Source organism: Bos taurus, chromosome 14, assembly GCF_002263795.3.
Source record: "Bos taurus isolate L1 Dominette 01449 registration number 42190680 breed Hereford chromosome 14, ARS-UCD2.0, whole genome shotgun sequence".
NCBI classification, from domain to species: domain Eukaryota; kingdom Metazoa; phylum Chordata; class Mammalia; order Artiodactyla; family Bovidae; genus Bos; species Bos taurus.
In genome coordinates this window covers 72,374,483-72,396,940 of record NC_037341.1, presented here as the reverse complement: position 1 = coordinate 72,396,940, position 22,458 = coordinate 72,374,483, and the positions used below count along the sequence as shown (strand labels likewise).

Genomic DNA, 22,458 nt, shown 5'->3' with positions numbered 1-22,458 from the left:
TGGGTTGCCATTTCCTTCTCCAGTGCATGAAAATGAGAAGTGAAAGTGAAGTCGTTCAGTCGTGTCTGACTCTTTGAGACCCCATGGACTGCAGCCCACCAGGCTCCTCCGTCCATGGGATTTTCCAGGCAAGAGTACTGGAGTGGAGTGCCATTGCCTTCTCCAATAACACTTTTCTTAACTCCATCTAAATAACAGCATCTGATTCATTATGATTACTACCTGAGTTCAAATCATAGGGCTGTCAGTCACTACCAATTGGGTGGCCTAGAATAGTTTTCTTCTATAAACCTCAGTTTCCCCACATGTAAAATGTATATAAATAAAATGATGTGTCAAAGCCTGCAGTCAAATGCTCAAAGCAAAATTCATTCTCTGTTCATTCATCATTTGACAAATGTTCACTGCCTGCCTAGCATTATTAATGTCTTTCTCTAACTTATCTCCAAAAAGATAAATATCTTAAGTACTACCCTCAAAAGCATTGCACTTAATAAGTGGGAAGAAAGCTACTTAAAGCTATCAAATTTTTATATATTTCAAGTTACAGAAAGCATGGTTAAAGAACCTATCAGATTTAAAAAGCAGTTTTCAAAAAGACATTTTTTTTTTTAACTAGTAACAAACACGACAACACAATTACTGTTTTTGGATTTACTTTGTGGTTCTACGATGTAAGTTACTTATGTGTCAAAAAGACTTTGTACAAAACTCAAGAATAAATAAAAAGGAAAAGGTAAATACTGACAAAAGTAAGTGCCTATGCTGACACACTTATGTCAAAACTGCCTTCCTGTCACAGAGGAATACAAGGTGCTGCTGATGGATTCTGGAATATGTGAAAGCTGCTTGTTTTTAAAGTGTGAAGGAGAGGGAGGTAAGGGTTAAAAATTGAATTGTAACATCTCTGTCAAATGTGAGATACCATGATCTGAAGCAAGTCTACTGCAGTAGCCGCTCACCCAGACTTTTAGAACTTCTTTTGTAAAACACACTGGTATGGGTTGGCCCATGATAAGTCTATGTAATAAAACAAATGAAATCATCATCCTAAATGAAAATTCTTATTTATAAAGAAAATCACAGGACATGTAAAAGTGATTTAGAATGCAAAATAAAAAAAGAAATATGTTCCAATTTCCAGTGTGACAATGGACACACTGTAGTATAATGTGCCCAAATCAACACTTCTATTCTCAAACTAATGGTTTATGTAATTCTACCTGTAACAACAACAAAAAAAAAGAATGGTTACAAAGGGTTAAGGGATGAAGAAATCGGGGTATTATTGTTTTATATGTACAATTTCAGTTTGGGGTGATGAGAAAGTTCTGGAAATGCACAGTAGTGATGGTTATACCACAATGCGGATGTACTTAATGCCACTGAACTGCACACCCAGAAATGGTTAAAATGGTAAATGTTATGCTACATGCATTCCCCCCCGCCCCCGACACACACACAAAATTTACTGTTACTAGTCTTAAAAATGAAAACATAAAAGAATAACGTGTTACTTGTTATAAATTCTTGCTCATCTAAGCTGCTAATAAAAATTCCCCAAAGCAACGAAGTTAAAATAGGCACCCCATTACATTAAGCAAACCACTAACATAACAAAAGTATTTTGCCATTGTAGAAGTACCTTAACCACGCCAGGAGGATATACCTATTAAATTTTATGCACATACACAATTACGGCCAAGATAACGATAAATCTGTATAACCACAGCCAAACGGTAAAAGAAATCACGCTGGGGGTCAATACGTAATGCAGACCTGAAACCCTTGTTCCTACAGAATTAGACTTGCACGCAATACCCGGTGTGGAAACAAAAGGGCTGCGAGAACGCAACCTGTGCTTGGAGTCTCCCCACCCTCCCGCTTCCCCCAGGTTGGGCCGCGTTCCGTTGGCTTACCACCAGGCCTAGGACGAGGGTGCGGACTCGCTCTCCTATCTCTGGCGAAATGTCATTGCCAAACTGCTGCAAGGTAGTGAGGAACCGTTTCAGCTTGCTGAGCTGCCTGGCGCCGCAGGCTGGGGGCAGCTGTTGATTAGCCAGAGACGAGGAGGAAGAGGAGGAAGGCCCGTTGCTGAAGCCGTTGGGCGGCGACGGAGCGCCATTCAAGGCAGTGGGCGAATGGCTCGAGCCATTGGTTACTGTCGAAGGGCGCAAAATCAGAAAGAAGGAGAAAACGAATAAAACAGGTCAACAAGAAAATCACAACTAAGGGTCCTTCCCTTCCAATCTGGGGACCTTGAGCCATTTCAAAGCTGCGGGGTGTTTGGTGAGATGCTTTGACGTCACAGGGTGGCCAGGGGCTCGGGTGCTCCGTGACTCCAGGGGTGGACCCCTCGCCCTGCCGGAAGACAGTCTGCACAGAAGCTGGTAATCAATGGCGGCTGGCTGGGGCGCAGGGCCAGCCCTGCCTCCCAAGCACGCATATGCCAGCCACCTGAAACGCTTCAAACACAGAACAAACAGCATTTTGGATGTCAGCTTCTTGTCACAGGCTTACATCAATGTAACAGAACTATTCCTTTCTAAACGGCTCCCCGAGAGAAAGTGTACATTTGGTGGAGACTAAATTTATCACTGGACATTTTTAATCATGTTTTGTACACACAACTGACAGCTGTGTTTATAGAAAGAGTACTTTCAAGTTTTAACCTTATACCACCCAATTAGAAGGCTATTTTCTCCCCCTCATATTTCTTAACCACTTCTTTAAGGAAAACACAAATTTTATGTAAGAAGCCAAAATGGATATGGTAATTATTGAAGTTATTTCTAGAAACCAAAAGGGACATCTCAATCCAACTAATAGCATGAATAGGCGGTAACTCGGTGAACTCACTCGATAAAATTTACTTGAACATCAAGGTAATAATCTGTAAGAACTAGGGTAGAAAAATTTACACATTTCTCACCAAAGAAACTATTGACTTTATCATGGTAGATCTTTATCAAACCCATCTTTGAAATATAATTTTGATAAATGACCTCCATTGATAGTTTGAAGATGTTTTAAGTACCTTATCATTCTTAGAAGTTTCAAGAAAATAAAATGATCTTGTCCCAAGTGAGGACCAGAGCTACCTGTCAAGAAATGATATCTCACTAGGCCCTCTCACAGCAGGCATACGCCTATCACTGTGAGTCTGGGTAAAAACAAACCAAATGCAAGCTGACAGGGTTACAACTTGGCAATGTTGCAGCCCCCTGCTCCTTACATGTTTGGAAAGGCCTTTTAAATGGCAGTGCAATCGTTCATAAACAGCCTGGATATCTCTTTTGCTGATTCCTTATACACCCACAGATCTATTTTTGCTTATTAGTTATTTTTCATTCACATATAGATTTCAGGGCGCATGGTCTGTAAATATTAGTTTCACAAATCTTTGATGATAGTTTGACCAGGATTTTCAGATCGATGAAAACAAAGCTCATCCCTACTAAAACATACAGGAATGAAAGGGAAGTTGGTATTCTGTCAGAATGGTCTGTCCTTTCCAAGACTGACACAAAACGCCGTACACTCCACTGGTTCAGAACACAAGTCCTGAGCCAAGCTGAAATGGAATAAACGTTTAATAAATGTCTGACAGGTTCAACACAAGAAAGATGCTCCTTATTTCAAAAAGGTTTCTGCATGCTTTGGTTGCATAAAACAATCCCCCTTTTAACTTAAGAATGTAGATTTTAACATTATTTGTAAATAATGGAAGAAAGTGGTATTAGAAGATCAGAAGGAACCTGGAAATAATTGCAGCCTAGTAACATGTTCCAAGTCAAAAGGAGCAAGCTAAAATGGGATCTTAATTTATGCATAAGACATTATGCTGGATCTTCTTGTCCCTTGATTTTTATTTGCAGAAAACAAGATTAATTTGAACTTGAAAACAGAAAACGCAGAAACGTCTACTTACACGTCGTTGGTGTAAATGAACTCGTTCTGGGAGCCCCTTGAGTTGTTGGGGGAGGTGGCATGGTGGGAGGAGTCAGCCTGGATGGGGTCTTCACATCCACAGGTGAGTCTGGCATCGTGGAGTGCTTCTCGGTACGATCTGGAGGACGCCACCACGATCATGTTATTTGACTCTTTAAGCACCTCGGGGTTTTCTTTTTTTTAGCACCTCGGTTTTATCAGTGGGGCTCATCTTTTTTTACAAGCAAGGTAACAGAAGAAACCTAGCATCTTCTGTCAATAAAATAGGTCTATCTACTGAGGCTTAAATCAAGACTTTATCATGCAAACCCCATCTGAAGAAGGTGTAGCACAGATGGCAGGACCTCATTTCTAACTGGGTAATTTTACATCCTATTGTTATTTCTGGCTTGGGCAGATGCTACCTTTGGTAGTGTTATATGCAACAGCACAACTTCACTTGAAGCTGAAGCCAACATAGCAAGATGTAAAAAATAGATGAGGAAGTGGGCCGGTAATGAAGCCCTCAGGCAGCTCAGAAAGTACACAAATCTGAGGCTCTGTTATGCAGGTGGGATCCTGTTAGACGCTGATGTTCTGCGATAGCTCTTTCTGTAATACTTGCCATCCCCTTTCCATGCTTAGTTTTCCAGTCTAATAGATGAAGCAGGCTATGTCTCCTGGTCATAACCTCTCACTTCATTTTTTTTTTTCTGCCCTGTTTGAAAAATCACCACTACATAAATGTCACACAATGAAGTTATTATTGACTTAGAATTTATGAGTTTATGATCCACCATTTAAAAAATATGTAACCAATACTTCAACCAACAATCTCTGGCAGAGTAAGAATGGAAAAATAGCAAACTGAGAACTCAAAAGAACTAAAGACCCTCCTAATATTTTTTTATGAGTATGTGACAGGGAGAAATTCCCTGACTACCCAATAAGGTACTTCAGAACTTTTATACTAAGTGTATTTTTCTCTTGCAATTTTAAACTTCTCAATCTAATCTACTCAGAGAAACAGATCTCCAGTAAAAAAAAAAAAAAAAGGGTGTTTGCTTTTTTTTTAAGATGCAATTTTCTACCAAATATGTGTACACATGCACACATACCCCCAAAAATGTTTCTGAAGTGCCTCTTGCAGCCTGAGGCACAGATATCTACCAATTAGACTTTTTGAAAAGTAAAATAATATAGACTATTCATAAGAATGGGTCTCTTAAAACATCAATATGATCACCATAGTGAAAAACTCTCAAAATTACTTGTCAATTATTAAAATGAAAAGCTCAAATTATTACTATGACAATTCCAAATCGACCTCACCTTTATTCAAAGCAATTTTGTTAAGACTTGGGATGCAACAGAACATAACATTTGAAAGCTGAAATAGCACAGATACCACATAAGGGAAGGTGTAATAAAAGAATCAAAGTAATCACCATTCTAATAAAGAGTATTTTGAAAGATGAATCAGTGAACAGTAAGTACCAGGATCTCTATTTCTTCGTCTCTACTGCTGGCTGAATAACAATGACTATTCCCTATAGTGAATAAGTGTTCCGAGTGGAATGATGGTGAAATACATGGAGAGCACCTCTACCTTTATCTTATTATTAAAAACTTGTCCTCATATGCTATTCCAGAGCGTCTTACAACCAGTGCCAGTGAATACCTTATTCTAGAGAAAAGTAGAAGTTAGGCAGGCTCAAAACTACTTCTTTGATAGTTAAATTCATTGCACAGTCTACTCACCTCAACCAACCTCAGCAACAAGGGAATAAATAGCTTTCCACTTATGCTGCAGCTTAGGGAAGAGGTACAGCAGCGAATACAAGTCTCCCTAAATAAAGGCAAATATTTCTCTCTTGCCAAGGAAGGAAGGATAAAGGCAGGCTTGCCAGAGTCGGCTGGGAGATAACAGTGGGAACTGCTGGTCCATCTGGTTTGCATTCTGCTAACACTCACACAGAGCTGTTAGCGAAGGCAGTCCAGACCCACAGATTTGAAGCACGTGGTGGCACAGAGAAAGGAAGGGGGGGAGGGGAAGTGGGAATAACAGAAAATAAATAAATAAACATAGCAAGCAAGAGAAGGGAAGACGAGAAAGAGGGAACACAATGAAAAGGCAGGGAGAAAGGGGCCCGAGGTTACAGTGGACAGCTTCAGCATCCCTCCAGGCAGAGCCTTGGGAGGAAGTCACAGGGGACAGCTTCAGCACCCGGAAAGGCTGAGCCTTGGCAGACACGGGCCCTGCCTCACCTTGATGCAATTCCTGAGCAAGATCTAAACTTGAGGATATATCCTACACCCACTTTTTACTACTCTTTCTTCAACAGCCCGCGCTAAGAAAAAAGGGGATGATGAACTATCAAGCTGACAATGGGTTTCCTCTTCAGACTCTTTTAAGATAAAACTTGCGTTTGTCTTCTGCCCAGTTTTAGAAGACTTTTGATACATTCGCAATTTTAATCTGAACGCCTTTCGAATACCTGTCTTGGTCCACTTATGTAACATGATTCCTATGCAGAATTTAACCATAATGACAGCAGTAATTATTATAAAAGGTAGATGAACAACTCTTTTTTTTTTAATTTCTGAAATGTCATCATTTTAGGAGCAATAAGCACTAAGCCAGTGAAGAGCCAAACACACCACTTCTAACAGTAATATACACACTTTCACCAGAATGTATGTACATGTGTATGTGTATTTAGGATTTTGACATCGGCCACATTTCTGTGATGGTTAGTTTCACTCTGATGAAAAGGAGTTCCAACCCAGAGGTCCTACAAACTTTGACAAAGTGGGACCATATGTAACTCATTCTGTGCTGTTCACTGCAGTCAATCCAGAATTGAGATAGATGGTGAAATAACCAGCCAGGCCTAAGCCATACATACACACACAAAAACCCTCTGGAGCAGAGAGATGCAAGTAAACTCAGAAAATGTGTTTTAACTATGCTGAGTTCTGTTGCATTTGCTTTGGATTATTTTTTAAAAAAACATTCTGAAATATATATTCTTGAAATTTCTATAGCAAACAGTAAAAGAGCTATGATTCAATCATAGAAGTATTTGATTCCATTTCAAATTAGAGGATATAGTAAAACCAATATTAAGCTATAATATTTCTTAAGCAGTTTTCTAAGTCTATGAAAATTATATTGTTCTTGTATGTAATTTCTATTTTTAGTTGCTGTGGGGGAAAGCTGACATTTATTGACACAAAATGATAAACCCAAAGAGAAAGAAAGAAAAAAGTTATCAGATCAGTAAATTATGTATTTTATAAAAGAATCACCTACCTTAATGATTCACACCATTTCTAAACAACATCTTCCCTATATGGTGAGTTTTCAACTCACATGGCAAATATCCAGCACATATGTACCAAAGATGCCTGATGCATGGAAGGAAATGTGGTATATATAAATACATTACTGATAGCATTTCAATACCCAGTTCAATGTCAGGGCCCTCTAGAAGTGGTATGTTTTCCATTTCCTTTTTTGTTGTTGTTATTTTATGTGAAAAGGTATGGCATAATCCGCCATGGCACTTATTTTGCTTTTAGTTAGTTCAAATAGTTCCAGATGTGTTTTTCAAGTATGAAGAACAGGCATTCTACATTCCCCTTGTTTACATACCACTCTAGAGATGATTGGTGTAAAAGAGTTCAGTATTGGTATAATGAGTGGTATAACATTTTCTATCAGAGTTCATCACGTCAGTTTTAAAAGAAGAAATATCTGTTTCACAGGTGTTATGGACCGAGGAACTTTTCGGTCAATTAGTAGTTAGTTCAGAGTTAGTCTTATCTGGGTATTAGTTAAGAAAGCTACAAGGCACGCACCAAAGAGGATTAAGCCCAAGTGGAACCAAAGACCAAGGTACTACTAAATGGAAAGGCAGGAGGAAAAAGCTGGCACAGAGTTTAATTTTTATTTCTCTGGAAAATGTACCAAATACGGTTCTGACAATGGAGCCATTTAGTGCTTCCAGTGGACTGGGTGTGAGATGTTACAAGCAATTGTCTGCAGACTCGAAAGGTAGCCGTTCCAGCCTCTACAACACCAACACCTCATTTCCTTGATAAACACCTCTGGCAACACTCATTCCTGCTCAGAACCCTTCAACAATGCTTAAGAATAAAAGTCAAATGCTAACATTTCAGCCGGATGCAATTATACAGTGGGAAGGATATTTATTAACAGCGATAACAGAACTTCCAAGTTAAGACAGACGTGGTTGCAAATGTAGACTCTCGACCATTAGCAGTGAGCCTTCAGGCAAGTGAGTTACTCTGAGTGAGTTACTCTTCCCTGGCGGCTCAGCTGGAAAAGAATCCACCTGCAATGCGGGAGACCTGGGTTTGATCCCTGGGATGGGAAGATCCCCTGGAGAAGGGAATGGCTACCCATCCAGTATCCTGGCCTGGAGAATTCCATCGACTGTATAGTCCAAGGGGTTGCAAAGAGTTGGACATGACTGAGCGACTTTCACTTCCACTTTCTGTTTCCTTTTCAGTCCCTCTTAAGAACGGGGATGCGATCCTCTGCTGCGACAGGACCCCACCACAGTGCCTACTCGTATCAGGCACCAACTTGTGTGAGCGTCTTCTCTTTGGCCTTCCTCTCCATGATCCATTTATGGCTTTATTTCCAATGCCTTTTCCCAATTGTATGCTCTGCCTATGTAGGGCACCTTGACATTACTCCTTGACTTTTCTGCCTTTCTTTATAGAGCTTTTGTTTCCTTTATCTAGAACATGTCCCATCTTGTACATTACTTACTGCTCATTATGGATTCCACATCCTCTTAAAGCTTTCCCCAGCTGCCCTACATATCAACAGTATCAGGCTTCCTCTACATCTCTCTTAGCATTTATTATAGCCTATCTGTACAACATCTGTATATGTGACTCTGTATTATACACTCAAACACCCCAACCAGTGATAATACTGACAGTAAGCAGTGAAGTGTTAGTCGCTCAGTCGTGTCTGACTCTGTGGACTGTAGCCCGCCAGGCTCCTCCGTCCATGGGATTCTCCAGGCAAGAATACTGGAGTGGGTTGCCACTTCCTTCTCCAAGGGATCTTCACCACCCAGGGATCGAAGCCAGTTCTCCTACATTGCAGACAGATTCTTTACCATCTGAACTAACAGGGAAGTACAGTAAGCAACTTGATAGCAATTTAAGTGCCTCCTTAGGAAGACGTTTAAAAAATAAACACAACCATGGCTTTCATCACTACTCAGGTGGCGCTAAGGATAAAGAACTTGCCTTTCAATGCAGGAGACATAAGAGAGGCAGGATCAATCCCTGGGTAGGGAAGATCCCCTAGGAAGGGTAAGGGAACCTACGCCAGCCTGAAGAATTCCGTGGACAGAGGAGTCTGGTGGACTTTGGTCCATAGGGTCGCAAAGAGTCAGACACAATTGAAGCTACTTAGCATGCACGCATAGCTTTCACAAGAAGGAATGTTAATTCATAACTTTTACAAACCCAGTCCCTATATTATGGCCAGTTTAAAGACAACAACCCTAATTCCATGGCAAAAGACAAACACAGAATCATCAACAGCATATAAATACATGAGAAAATGGAATGCAGGTAATAAGTAAAGATTACAAAAATCCAAAATTCAGTTCAACTGTGCCACCACCTTACGTAGACAAAGTGTAAGGATGACCTGTTACCTCATGTCTTACCATGTGTTATGTGAAGATATTTATTTCTGATATTCAAATCTGATCTGACCTATTATCTAGTTTAAATCCATTGGGAATGTCCCACTGACCGCAGAATAAAATATAAGCTCTTTAGCTTACCTTATGTCACAGATAGTGCTGAGTTCCTTCTCATCAGCCCTTATCCCGGTCTTCCCCGCGGAAGAGCCCCAATTTTGTTCAGATACACAATTCTTAGGGGCAGATTCTGCTTGTTTTATATTACTCAGGTTATCACATTCCCCTTATCAGCAACAGGTTTCAGAAGTGAGAGCTGTGCTCCAATTATGGACAATGGGTCATGAAGGGAGGCCTATAGAAAAGGTTCTAAGAAAGACTTCCTAACCCATCAAAGAGAAGCCAAAGCAGAAAATACCCCTTTTTCTTCTGTCTGAAAGTGATTCTTTCACTTCTTTGGAGTTTACTTTTCTTATTTATAAAATTCAGCATCTTGGAATACATGACCTCAAGGATCTTTTGAAAACTCTAATATTCTCCAATTTCTTTCTCCACATGTGGCTCATGATAATCTCAAACAAAAAAGAGACTACTCAGAGAAAATGTATTGACAATAAAGTGACCACCAGACTTCCTCTGTTTACATAAACTTCTATGTCCACAAGACTCTGCCTGAACAGAAATCTTTTCCCAGAAATATTAAATATCTAGCTCTTGTTTTTAAATACGATTTTCAATTCTCATTACTAAATCTCTGTCAATGATTTGGTCACAAAATAACTGTACAAATGTCCAAATTCCTCTGTTTAAACTATCATCAAAACACTCATTTTCAAAGCTCAGGTTCTTGAAAGCGTCATCTACACTCACTTTCCTTATTTCCTTTTCCTCCTTACATGTACTTGGAGTAGACACCTATAAGACCCCTGCCTAGAAAGTTTCCCTCCCAGCACAGGGACGTGGCACGCCCTCTAATCTCATAGCTACCTTGGGAGTCACCATGTTCTTTGATGACTTCATACCCCAGCTACCAGCGGCTGGCCCAGGCACAGCACTTAGTCTGAGATGGGCCATCTCAGGAAAGAAAATAACTCCAATCCAGAGGCGAAAATCACACAGTCTGCTGCCTTTCATGTCCAGAAAGCAGGTGTGTGTTGGAAAAGAAGGCAGCAGGCGGGAAGAGACCAAGAAATGACAAGAGATTATCCTGATGGTGCCTCACAGGAAATGTGCTCATTCTACTGGATTCTAGCTGCATCTCTAAAATTCCTATAATTTGGATCTTCCAAACATTCCTAGTCAATCAGCCCCTCCTTTACCTAAATCTTAATTTGAGCTGACTTTTTACTTGCAACCAAAGAATCCTGAGTAAAATAACCCTGGACTATAGCATCAATGTATTCTCCTCCTACTGAAACTTCTAAATTGTCTCTTATTAATCCAAGAAACACCTGTACCATTTATCTGGCATCTTTGTATCAGCTGATACTGTACACCACTTCCTTCTTCACGAAACATACTGTCCTCTGGACTCCATTATTCTAACATTCTCCTCATTTTTCTCAGGCCTCCCTGCATGTTCTTTCTCAGTCTCTTTTAAAAGTTCACTCTTTGACATCCCTATGATAACTACTCTATTTCCCCACAGTGTTCCTCTTCAAACTTTCACTCTATACCTTTTCCTTAGTGACTTCATTGGTGCTGTGATAGTCACACCATGGCCATTATGTGGATGACTTGTACATGTAACTCTAGCACTAATATCCCTTCCAGTCCTAGAACCAAATATCTAGAATGCTACTCACTTCAAGAGGCTGAATTCAAACCTTTATAAAACTATCCTCTCACCTTGCCTAAGCGACACTCCATTGAATGGACTTTCTGATCTGACAGTTCATCTCTGATCCATTCTCCAAATCACATCCAAAGACCTTTTATAATGTTAAGCATAAAGTCCTTGTGTCTTACTAGGATGCAGAAAGACAGAGCTTTGTGACTTATCTGGCTCCCATGTCCCCCCAGCCACCTCTGAACTCTTTCCTGAATTACTACGGCCTCTGAAAGCCCCTGGGTCACACAGGGTTCCACTGCACCGCATCCCTTACCTGACATACTCTTCACTCCACCACTGTCTGCTTAAGTCCACCACTCCTTTAAAACTCCATCTGGGTCTCACCTCAGCTAGTGCGTGCTAAGTCACTTCAGTCATGTCCGACTCCATGCGACCCCATGGACTGTAGCCCACCAGGCTCCTCTGTCCATGGGATTCTCCAGGCAAGAGTTCTGGAGTGCGTTGTCATGCCCTCAGCCATGGGATCTTCCTGGCCCAGGAATCGAACCCACATCTCTTACATCTGCGCAGGCAAATGAGTTCTTTACCTCTTTGTCACTTGGGATGCCCCAGCACAACTCTCCTATCCTGGGCTGTCCCAAAAACTACCCTATATTTCCATATTTCACTCTCTAGATCATCTTATGGCACTGATTGCATTTTATTTAGAACCACGGTCAGTCTCTTCCACTAAACTGTAGTTTATTTAAAGGAAATTATGATGACATATTATTTGTTTTTATAGCCACAGTGCTTGACACATAAAAGGTGCTCAATAAATATTGTAAATGAATATATATTGCTATAAGGCCATGATGCAGGCAGATGGGATAGGGTGTCCTCAGAGGAAAAGAACCAGATGTAGCTTTTTGACATAAGAGAAGCCATTTTAGGCCTAAGCCCTTTTGTGACCTAAGCCTAGACATGATGTTTGTCCCTGAACAGGTCTCAGTGGTAAATGATCTTCAGGGAACAAAGAAATGCAGAACAGAGGAAAAGCAGTCAAGAAGCGACAGTTCAGCAATAAATCAGAGTCCCAGCTGTTCCTCAAGGGATACACATAACCATGTGATACACATCTCGGAGTTATTCTACGGGAACTAAGACTTCCATCCTGGTAAGGATGGTAGCTACAGTTTAAGACACCCGAACCTAAGGAAAGATGATTCTGACCCTCGTGACTTCAGTCAATTAAAGCTTGGATTCTGTCAACCTCTGCCCCAAGTCTATGCTGAGTTTTTAAAAATATTCCTTTACTTATTTGGCCGCAGTGGGTCTTCGTTGTACCACCCTGGCTCTTCACTGCGGAGCGCAGGCTTCTCTCTAGCTCCAGACGCAGTCATTGCAGCACAGCATGTGGGATCTCAGCTCCCTAAGCAGGGATCAAACCCATATCCCCTGCATTGAAAAGCGGGTTCTTAACCACTGGACCATCAGGGAAGTTCCTTAATGTTGAATTCTTCTCTGTTCCAGTCCTTCATGAATATGCATGTAGCTTAAAATTCCCCCAATTTTGCTATTCGGGGAGACACTGCTTTGGAAAAGATCGCTAGTGTTCTCCTTACTTGCTGCAAGTAATAAATCCTTCCTTCTCCTGGTTGTATCTTTTGCAATACCCACCAAGAGGGGAACCCAGTTTTCAGGTAAGAATAAGGCATGCCTTTAGTCACAACTTTGAAATACTAGAACTTTCAAGAAACATGACAAATTTAAGATACAATCTTCTACACCTTTTATCCATCCTTAAAAAGTCCTAAAAAGAGTATCTACACTCTGAAAACATTAAGTAACGAAAGATAAATCTTTGAATTGGATTACTGAGTTTACCAGTTTTAAAATATCTTTCAGTAATCACAATATATTTCCTAAAGCCTTTATATTAGAAAAGGAGATGTGTAAGGCAATTTATACACATGACATAGTCTCCAAAGGCTCCCTTTTTTTTTTTTACAATAATAGTAACAGTATAGTCATGTATCATACACATATATATTCAAAAAAAAGGCAAAATATATTATGAACTCAAACCAATTTTTATCGTATTTCAAAGTTTTTCTGTTCTTGTCTATGGATGGTAGAATTATAGATTAGTTTTAGTTTCTTTCTGTTATCTTTCTTTTATTTAAATGTTATGCAATAAATATGTTTTATTTTTACAAGGGAAAAAAAAAAATCCCACAAAAACCCTTAGGATAAGTCAACTAAAATCAAGTAATTAGGCACTACACCAAATTCCCTGCATGCTTTAATCTTATTTTAAAATCTCACTATGAAAAAGTACTACAAAGTTGCCCGTCTTCTAAAAGGGAACTGAGGACAAGAGGAGATAATCTGTTTGAGGTTACAAGCTAGAACTTACTCCAGGCGTTCTCAGAGTTCACTATCATCTACAACTACTGCTATTTCATACAAGATCTGGAGTTTTATACAAGAATCTGTCTTGCTATTTTCTACAAGAAACATTCAGTAAATATTATATCTAGAGTTAGCATTATACTGGAACTGCACCTTCTGAAACTACCGTACTAGTCACTATAAAGAAGGCTGAGCGCCGAAGAATTGATGCTTTTGAACTGTGGTGTTGGAGAAGACTCTTGAGAGTCCCTTGGACTCCAAGGAGATCTAACCAGTCCATCCTAAAGGAGATCAGTCCTGGGTGTTTATTGGAAGGACTATGTTGAAGCTGAAACTCCAATACTTTGGCTACCTGATGCGAAGAACTGACTCATTAGAAAAGACCCTGATGCTGGGAAAGATTGAAGGCAGGAGGAGAAGGGGATGACAGAGGATGAGATGACTGGATGGCATCACTGACTCGATGGACCTGAGTCTGAGTGAACTCCGGGAGTTGGTGATGGACAGGGAGGCCTGGTGTGCTGTGATTCATGGGGTCGCAAAGAATCAGACACAACTGAGCAACTGAACTGAACTGAACTGAGTCACATGTAGCCATTGAAAATTTAATTAATTAAAAGTAAATAAAATTTAAAATTTAATTCCTCAGTCACACTAGTCACATTCAAGTGTTCAACAGCCATGGTGGCATGGCTACCATATTAGAAAGCTCAGTTACAGAGTATTTCAGTCACCACAGAAGGACAAGGCAGGGCTCAAAGAAACAGCTCTGAAATGTTACCCTAAGAAACAAAAGCTCTGCAATAGGAGGCCATGGAGGTGACATGTAGCCTTAAAGTGTGGGGACTAGGGGAAGGAAGGAGAGCCTTTGGTCTCATCCGAAACACCTCCCAGTCCCATTCAGATCTTTCCTTGATTTATAGGTTGAACTCCAGCTTATGATCTTGTCTGATGGTTAAAAGGAAAAAAATGTTTGAAACCTAGTGACTAAGTAAAGTGAGCTTTGAGGAAGCAGGAGGAGAAATCATGCTCAGTCCAGGTAATCAGTCAACAATGGGGTAACTATGTTCAGGAGAACGAGGCCACGAGTTCGTCCTGGAACAAGCCGGTTAGCAGCTGCGTTAGCAGCTGGTCCAGAAACTGGGATGACTACCTGAAGTAGGACATCAAGGCATTGAAAGAGCATGAGGTGGGATGCAAGATGAAAAAAGAATGACTAAATCACGATTTCTAGTAAAATACTTCAAACATTTCTGGGTCATCTCTTACAGGGACAATGCATCTCCTTGCCCTTCCTCTAGAGTGCTTCAGTAGCTCCTGCTTGATACGTTCATCCTGTTTCTGAAGTTTCCCTAGTCACAGTGTCAGCTTCACAAACGCAGAAATTCTGACTGATTTTGTTACCTACAGCTTCCACAGCCAGAGAAGGCAATGGCACCCCACTCCAGTATTCTTGCCTGGAGAATCCCATGGACAGAGGAGCCTGGTGGGCTGTAGTCCATGGGGTCGCTAAGAGTCGGACACAACTGAGTGACTTTACTTCCACCTTTCCTCTCATGCACTGGAGAAGGAAATGGCAACCCACTCCAGTGGTTTTGCCTGGAGAATCCCAGGGATGGGGGAGCCTGGTGGGCTGCCATCTATGGGGTCGCACAGAGTCAGACACGACTGAAGCAACTTAGCAGCAGCAGCTTCCACAGAATTTAGTAGAGTGTCTAAAACAGTAGGCAAAGCAGGTAAAGGTTTTCTGAATGAATGAGGAGAGAACGTAAGCTAGGAAGAAAGCAAAGCAAGTTTCTGACAAAGCAGGCAAAGATATTACCAGTCATTTTATGGCTACCCAGAGGGGAGTACAGGAGAGTCAGCAGGCAGGAGACATGCTGAAAGCACATATTCACTTCAATGGAATAGGCCCCAAACAGACTAAAACTGTTCACTCATTTTTCAAAAAAGATGACATGCAGGCCATCAAGAGAAAGTGCTATAAACATTAGTAAGTACCCAAATGGTGGTTCTAGTTAGAAAAAACAATTTTAATATCATAAAGTATGGAAAGAAATGTGGGTCTTATGAATACTGGTAGACTCCAGGCATTACTTATATGTATAAACCCTTTAGAAATGTCATATCTCCCATGTCTGTTATCACTGTTACTCAAGTGATTCTGCTTCAGAGTATAATACCACTTCCTGGAGTCACCAAGAGGCTATCAAGCAGCTTGGGATTAACTATGATACCTTAACCAGCATAGGTCCACATGAATCTGTTTTAAAAATAAATATATTTTAAGATTTCCTTGTCAGACTTTATTTTTTTGGGCTCCAAAATCACTGCAGATGGTGACTACAGCCATGAAATTAAAAGACGCTTACTCCTTGGAAGGAAAGTTATGACCAACCTAGACAGCATACTGAAAAGCAGAGACATTACTTTGCCAACAAAGGTCCGTCTAGTCAAGGCCATGGTTTGTCCAGTGGTCATGTATCAATGTGAGAGTTGGACTGTGAAGAAAGCTGAGCGCCAAAGAATTGATGCTTTTGAACTGTGGTGTTGGAGAAGACTCTTGAGAGTCCCTTGGACTACAAGGAGAGCCAACCAGTCCATTCTGAAGGAGATCAGCCCTGGGATTTCTTTGGAGGGAATGATGCTGAAGCTGAAACTCCAGTACTTTGGCCACCTCATGCGAAGAGCTGACTCATTGGAAAAGACTCTCATGCTGGGATGGATTGGGGGCAGGAGGAGAAGGGGACGACAGAGGATGAGATGGCTGGATGGCATCACTAACTCGATGGATGTGAGTCTGAGTGAACTCTGGGAGTTGGTGATGGACAGGGAGGCCTGGCGTGCTGCGATTCATGGGGTCACAAAGAGTCGGACACGACTGAGCGACTGAACTGAACTGAACTGAAGATTTCTTTTGGGAAAAAAGAGACCTCCAGTTGAAGAAGTTTGAAACCCCTGACACCAGCAACCAGTTGAATGTTTACTGAATGAGTGTAATGAAAACGTGAAGGAAAAGCTGCAACTCCTAAATACATAGGAAAGTGACTCCTGCTTATCAGAAGAGCAGAGAAACACAAAGGCATCACCAAGGGCCCATAAACTGAACATCAGCATTTATGTTAACACCCTCCTGCCAAGGTGCAGATTATTTCAGAAGGTGAAAGAAATCATTCAATGGCGATCCAAATCTTCAAGAGTCTTAAAGCACAGACAATTTTTATCCCATCAAGATCTGTCATATTTGCCAATAACAAAGAAGGCTACAAAGCCAGGCCCAAGAGTGGTCACAGAAAAATGGTAGCAGGCATGTCCAATGCAATCAGTTACGATTATCCAGGTAAGAGCTAGTAATCCTAGGCAGAAAATTATGAAGGTGCACAGAGTATGGCAGAGTATGTGCTGCGCTGTCCTTAGTCACGCAGTCGTGTCTGACTCTTGGTGACACTATGGACTATAGCCCTTCAGGCTCCTCTGTCCATGGGGATTCTCCAGGCAAGAATACTGGAGCGGGTTGCCATGCCCTCCTCCAGGGGATCTTCCCAACCCAGGGATCCAACCCAGGTCTCCCGCATTGCAGGTGGATTCTTTACCATCTGAGCCACCAGGGAAGTCCAAGAACACTGGAGTGGGTAGCCTATCCCTTCTCCAGGGGATCTTCCCAACCCAGGAATCAAACCAGGGTCTCCTGCATTGCAGATGGATTCTTTACCAGCTGAGCGACCAGGGAAGCCCTGTGTGACTAAATCACAGGCAAGCAAATAGTAGGAGCTCAAATGAATATTTGTTGAATATAAATGAATGTACAACCAAACAGTACTGCTGATGTAGACTTTACATTATAGGCGATGGGAAAGCACAGAGTTTTTAGAGAACTGAATGATATACTCATTTCTATATTATGGGTATATATGGAGCAGAGAATAAACAGTGTAAGAAAGGCAAGAGGGCAAGAAGACTGGATATCAACAGCGTAGACAAGAATTGATATAGCATCCAGCACAGACGTGGCCCTAAGAACGGAGAATATGAGGGAAATTGAGGAGGTGCTGTATTAAAAGTCTACATCAAATTCACAAAGCTTGGTAACAAAGTAAGATAAACCTTGACTAAGTAGGAATCTAGGGTGCGTGGCAATGTCAAAAAGCAAACCCACACAGAGCAGGAAGAAGCATTTGGAAAGAGCTCAGTTAAGTCACAGTGACTTAGAGGGACCCCTGCAACACTCTGTTGTTTGTATATAAAATACCCTGATCCTCTTTCGCTCCCATGGGGCCACCATCAAATTATTCTCCCTCCGAGATGTGTTTCTCCTCCTCCACCACTGGCCAGCGCTACCAGCTTTCACTGGAGCTAATCAACACAACTCCTCCCCTATACTGCAATCTGTTTACCATAAAACAGATGGAATAATCTTGTCAAGCACAAGTGTATTCATTCATCTAACTCACAGTATTTATTCAAAAATGTCTGAGCCATCTACAAAGTGCTAATACTATTTTGTACAACAGGGAGATGTCAATCAAAGCAAAGGAAAATCACTGCCCTTAAGAACTTTATATTCTGATCCTCAGATGAAGTGACTACTCTACTTTAGACAAAGTAAAAAAACGCTTTAAGTAACCTAACATTTACAGGAGGTGGTGACCAAGACCATTCCCAAGAAAAAGAAATGCAACAAGGCAAAATGATTGTCTGAGGAGGCCTTACAAATAGCTTAGGAAAGAAGAGAAGCAAAGGGCAAAGGAGAAAAGGAGAGATATACCCATCTGAATGCTGAGTTCTCAAAAATGGAAAGGAGAGATAAGAAAGTCTTCTTACGGAAACAATACAAAGAAATAGAGAAAAACAACAGAATGGGCAAGACTAGAGATGCCTTCAAGAAAACTAGATACCAGGTGACCATTTAATGCAAAGATGGGCATGATAAAGGACAGAAATGGTATGAACTTAACAGAAGCAGAAGATATTAAGATGAGGTGACAAGAATACACAGAAGAATACATGGATAACCATGATGGTGTTGTTGCTCATCTACAGCCAGACATCCTGGAATGTGAAGTCAAGTGGGCCTTAGAAAGCATTACTACAAACAAAGCTAGTAGAGGGGATGGAATTCCAGCTGAGCTATTTCAAATCCTAAAAGATGGTGCTGTTAAAGTGCTGAACTCAATATGCCAGCAAATTTGGAAAACTCAGAAGTGGCCACAGGACTGGAAAAGGTCAATTTTCACTCCAATCCCAAAAAAGGGCAATGCCAAAGAATGTTCAAACTGCACAACTGCACTCATTTCACATGCTAGCAAGGTAATGCTAGGCTTTAAGCTAGGTTTCAACAATATGTGAACCAAGAACTTCCAGAGGGACACTGAAATTCGAAAAGGTGGAGGAACCAGAGATCAAATTGCCAACATTAGCTGGATTACAGAAAAAACAAGGGAACTCCACAAAACCATCTACTTCAGCTTCATTGGCTACACTAAAGCCTTCGATTGTGTGGATCACATCAAACTGAAAAATTCTTAAAGAGATGGGAATACCAGAACATCTTATCTGCTTCCTGAGAAACCCATATGCAGGGCAAGAAGCCAACAGTTAGAATCAGACATGGAACAATGAATTGGTTACAGACTGGGAATGGAGTATGTCAAGGCTGTATATTGTCACCCTGCTTATTTAACTTCTATGCAGAGTTGTTGTTCAGTTGCTCAGTTGTGTTCGGCTCTTTGTAACCCCATGGACTGAAGCATGTCATGCAAAATGCTGAGCTGGATGAAGCACAAGCTGGAATTAAGATTGCCAGAAGAAAATACCAATAACCTCAGAAATCCAGATGACACCACCCTTATGGCAGAAAGTGAAGAAGAACTAAAGAGCCTCTTGATGAAAGTGAAAGAGGAGAAGGAAAAACCTATCTTAAAACTCAACATTCAGAAAACTAAGATCATGGCATCCGGTCCCATCACTTCATGGCAAGTAGGTGGAAAATAAATGGAAACAGTGGCAGATTTTATTTTCTTGGGCTCCAAAATCATTACAGATGGTGACTGAAGCAATGAAATTAAGAGACGCTTGCTCCTTGCAAGATAAGCTATGACAAACCTAGACAGCATATTAAAAAGCACAGGCATCACTTTGCTGCCAAATGCTCATATAATCAAATCTATGGTTTTTCCAGTAGTCATGTACAGGTGTGAGAGTTGGACCATAAAGATGGCTGAGTGCTGAAGAATTGATGCTTTTGAACTGTGGTGTTGGAGAAGACTCTTGAGAGTCCCTTGGACAGCAAGGAGATCCAACCAGTCAATCCTAAAGGAAATCAATTCTGAATATTCATTGGAAAGACTGATGGTGAAGCTGAAGTTCCAATACTTTGGCCACCTGATGCAAAGAGCTGACTCATTGGAAAAGACCCTGATGCTGGGAAAGATTGAAGGCAGGAGGAGAGGGGGATGACAGAGGATGAGATGGTTGGATGGCATCACCGACTCAATGGACATGCTTTTCAGCAAACTCCAGGAGATAGTGAAGGACAAGGAAGCCTGGTGGGCTGCAGTCCAAGGGATCGCAAAGTGTCAGACATAACTGAGCAACTGAACAACAAGTAACTCAGGACAGTAGACAGTCTCTGCTTACCTCTCCTATCTTAATCTCAGACCTCATTGGTTTAATCAGTCACAAGTTTCATCTCACATCAGGGCCTTTCACTCAGCCAGGAAAACCCACCTCAGCTCAAATTCACTTATTCAAAGGGGTCCTTGATGCCCCGTGCCACCTGCCATCCCCTGTATGATAAACTCTATTGTTCTGTTCTTTGCAGAGCTTACAGAAACTGTTATAATGCTTCATAATAGCAGGGAGCATATCATTTCAATATCACATATCAACTCAGTCCAGAATTTATCACACTGCTAAGAATCTAGTTCAAGTAAATGGTGGTTAAATACATATTTCCTATTTAAAAATACAGATCTGGAGGTGCAAGTAGAGCAAAGCAATCAGATTTTTTATTTCCCTTAATAGGGATTTCAAAATTTCTTCAGTGATAGAAACAATAAAATAATGATGACAATAATAGAATCAGCCTCTCAAATGTATACTTGATCCCTACTGCAATGGGGCCTCCCCCAACACCATTCCCTCCAAATCAACCCAGCATAGGGCACAAGGTTTTTTGTGGTTAATCCAAAAAATACAGATCGATCTTTTATCTTACTTGAGCTCTCAGCGGTCTTGGATCCATCCAGCTATTTCTCACTGCTTTTCTTCTGCAGTATCATCCGTCTAGTTGTCGCTAGGAATCTCCCTGAGTTCTCTGGGACCCTGGCCCCTCCTGTGTGCCTGGGTCTCACCTTCTCCTCTAAACTGGCTTCAACTCCTACGCTGTCCGAGGAGGTCCCGCCAGGGCTCTGTATCCCCAGAGGACCCTCTCCTGGAAACCAGAGTCAGGAGTTATCTAACTGCTTGCTTAACAACTCTACACAGATATCTGATTGACAGCTGCACTCAGAATCAAATCTAACATCTTCCTTAGGAAATCTGTGCCTCCTTCTGTACTTCAGTCTCTAGCCAACCGAACAGACCCAAAATACCACATCCTAAGACTCTTCCCTCTGCACCATCCTTTTTCCATGTCCAATCCGTTCAGTGTCCTATCAATTTCACTTCTAAGTATCTTTAGGATCCACCCTCCCTTCACCCCTGTCCTGGTTATAGCACTTACAGAGTTTCTGGATGGTTTTCTTTATCTCTTGCCCCTCTCTTTCCTAAAATCCTCTCTTTGTTTCCAGGGAAGAGAAATTTATGAAATATGAAACTGGGAAATCTTATACTCCTTCTACAGTATATAATCTATTTAAAAACACCCTCTAAAGTTATAAAAGTTGGTCGGGGAAAAGAATGAAGGTTCTTTTCTTCTTAACCCTGTGTCTCCAATGTCTAAAAAAAAGGATCTTCACAGAAAGTAGCAGCAGTGTTACTTGCTCAGTTGTGTACCTCTGCAACCCCATGGACTGTAGCCCGCCAGGCTCCTCTGTCCATGGGATTCTCCAGGCAAGAATACTGGAGTGGGTTGCCATGCCCTCCTCCAGGGGATCTTCCTGACCCAGGGATCAAACCCAGGTCTCCCACATTGCAGGTAGATTCTTTACCATCTAAGCCACCAGGAAAGCCCTCTTATACACATGTCGTTAAATACCTTGATGTAGTAAGCCATTTAAAAACAAATTAAATTATCAAGATGTCCATCCTATCCACCTACCCTACCTCCCGGTATATACTGTAACCATGAAATATAAAGTGATCCGACTAAAATACTAACAAGTTTTTTTTTCCAGAATTTTAGAAGTGTTTTAAAAGTTGATTTGAAATGAAAAGGAAAACTAGCAAATGAAGTTTAATGAGGAAATTGAGCCTAGCATTTGTTAAAATGCACCACAAAACTGTATTTTGAACAATGTGCTACTGGTATCAAAATAGACAATACAGCAAAATAAAAGCTGAAAAGCAGAAAAAATATAAAGCTCAGGAATGAGTAATTAAGAATTCAGTGTATGATAAAGATGACTTCTAATGTTACTGGGAAAACAATAAAGCAATCCAATAAACTCTCTCTGGAACTATTAGCCAACAATTTGGAACAAA

At 41.0% G+C, this 22,458-nt stretch overlaps 1 protein-coding gene across 7 annotated transcripts in view; it reads right to left on the bottom strand.

Moving 5' to 3' along the window:
- The window catches only part of RUNX1T1 (RUNX1 partner transcriptional co-repressor 1), a 157,463-nt gene that overhangs the window by 61,817 nt on the left and 73,188 nt on the right, over nt 1-22,458 (bottom strand). For all 7 annotated transcript variants that reach the window (XM_025001690.2, XM_025001688.2, NM_001359988.1 and 4 more), the window contains 2 exons: nt 3,932-4,069; nt 1,920-2,161 (listed from right to left, as the gene is read on the bottom strand). In XM_025001690.2, the coding sequence (XP_024857458.1) occupies nt 1,920-2,161; nt 3,932-4,069 (380 nt within the window). The remainder of the gene's footprint in view (nt 1-1,919; nt 2,162-3,931; nt 4,070-22,458) is intronic.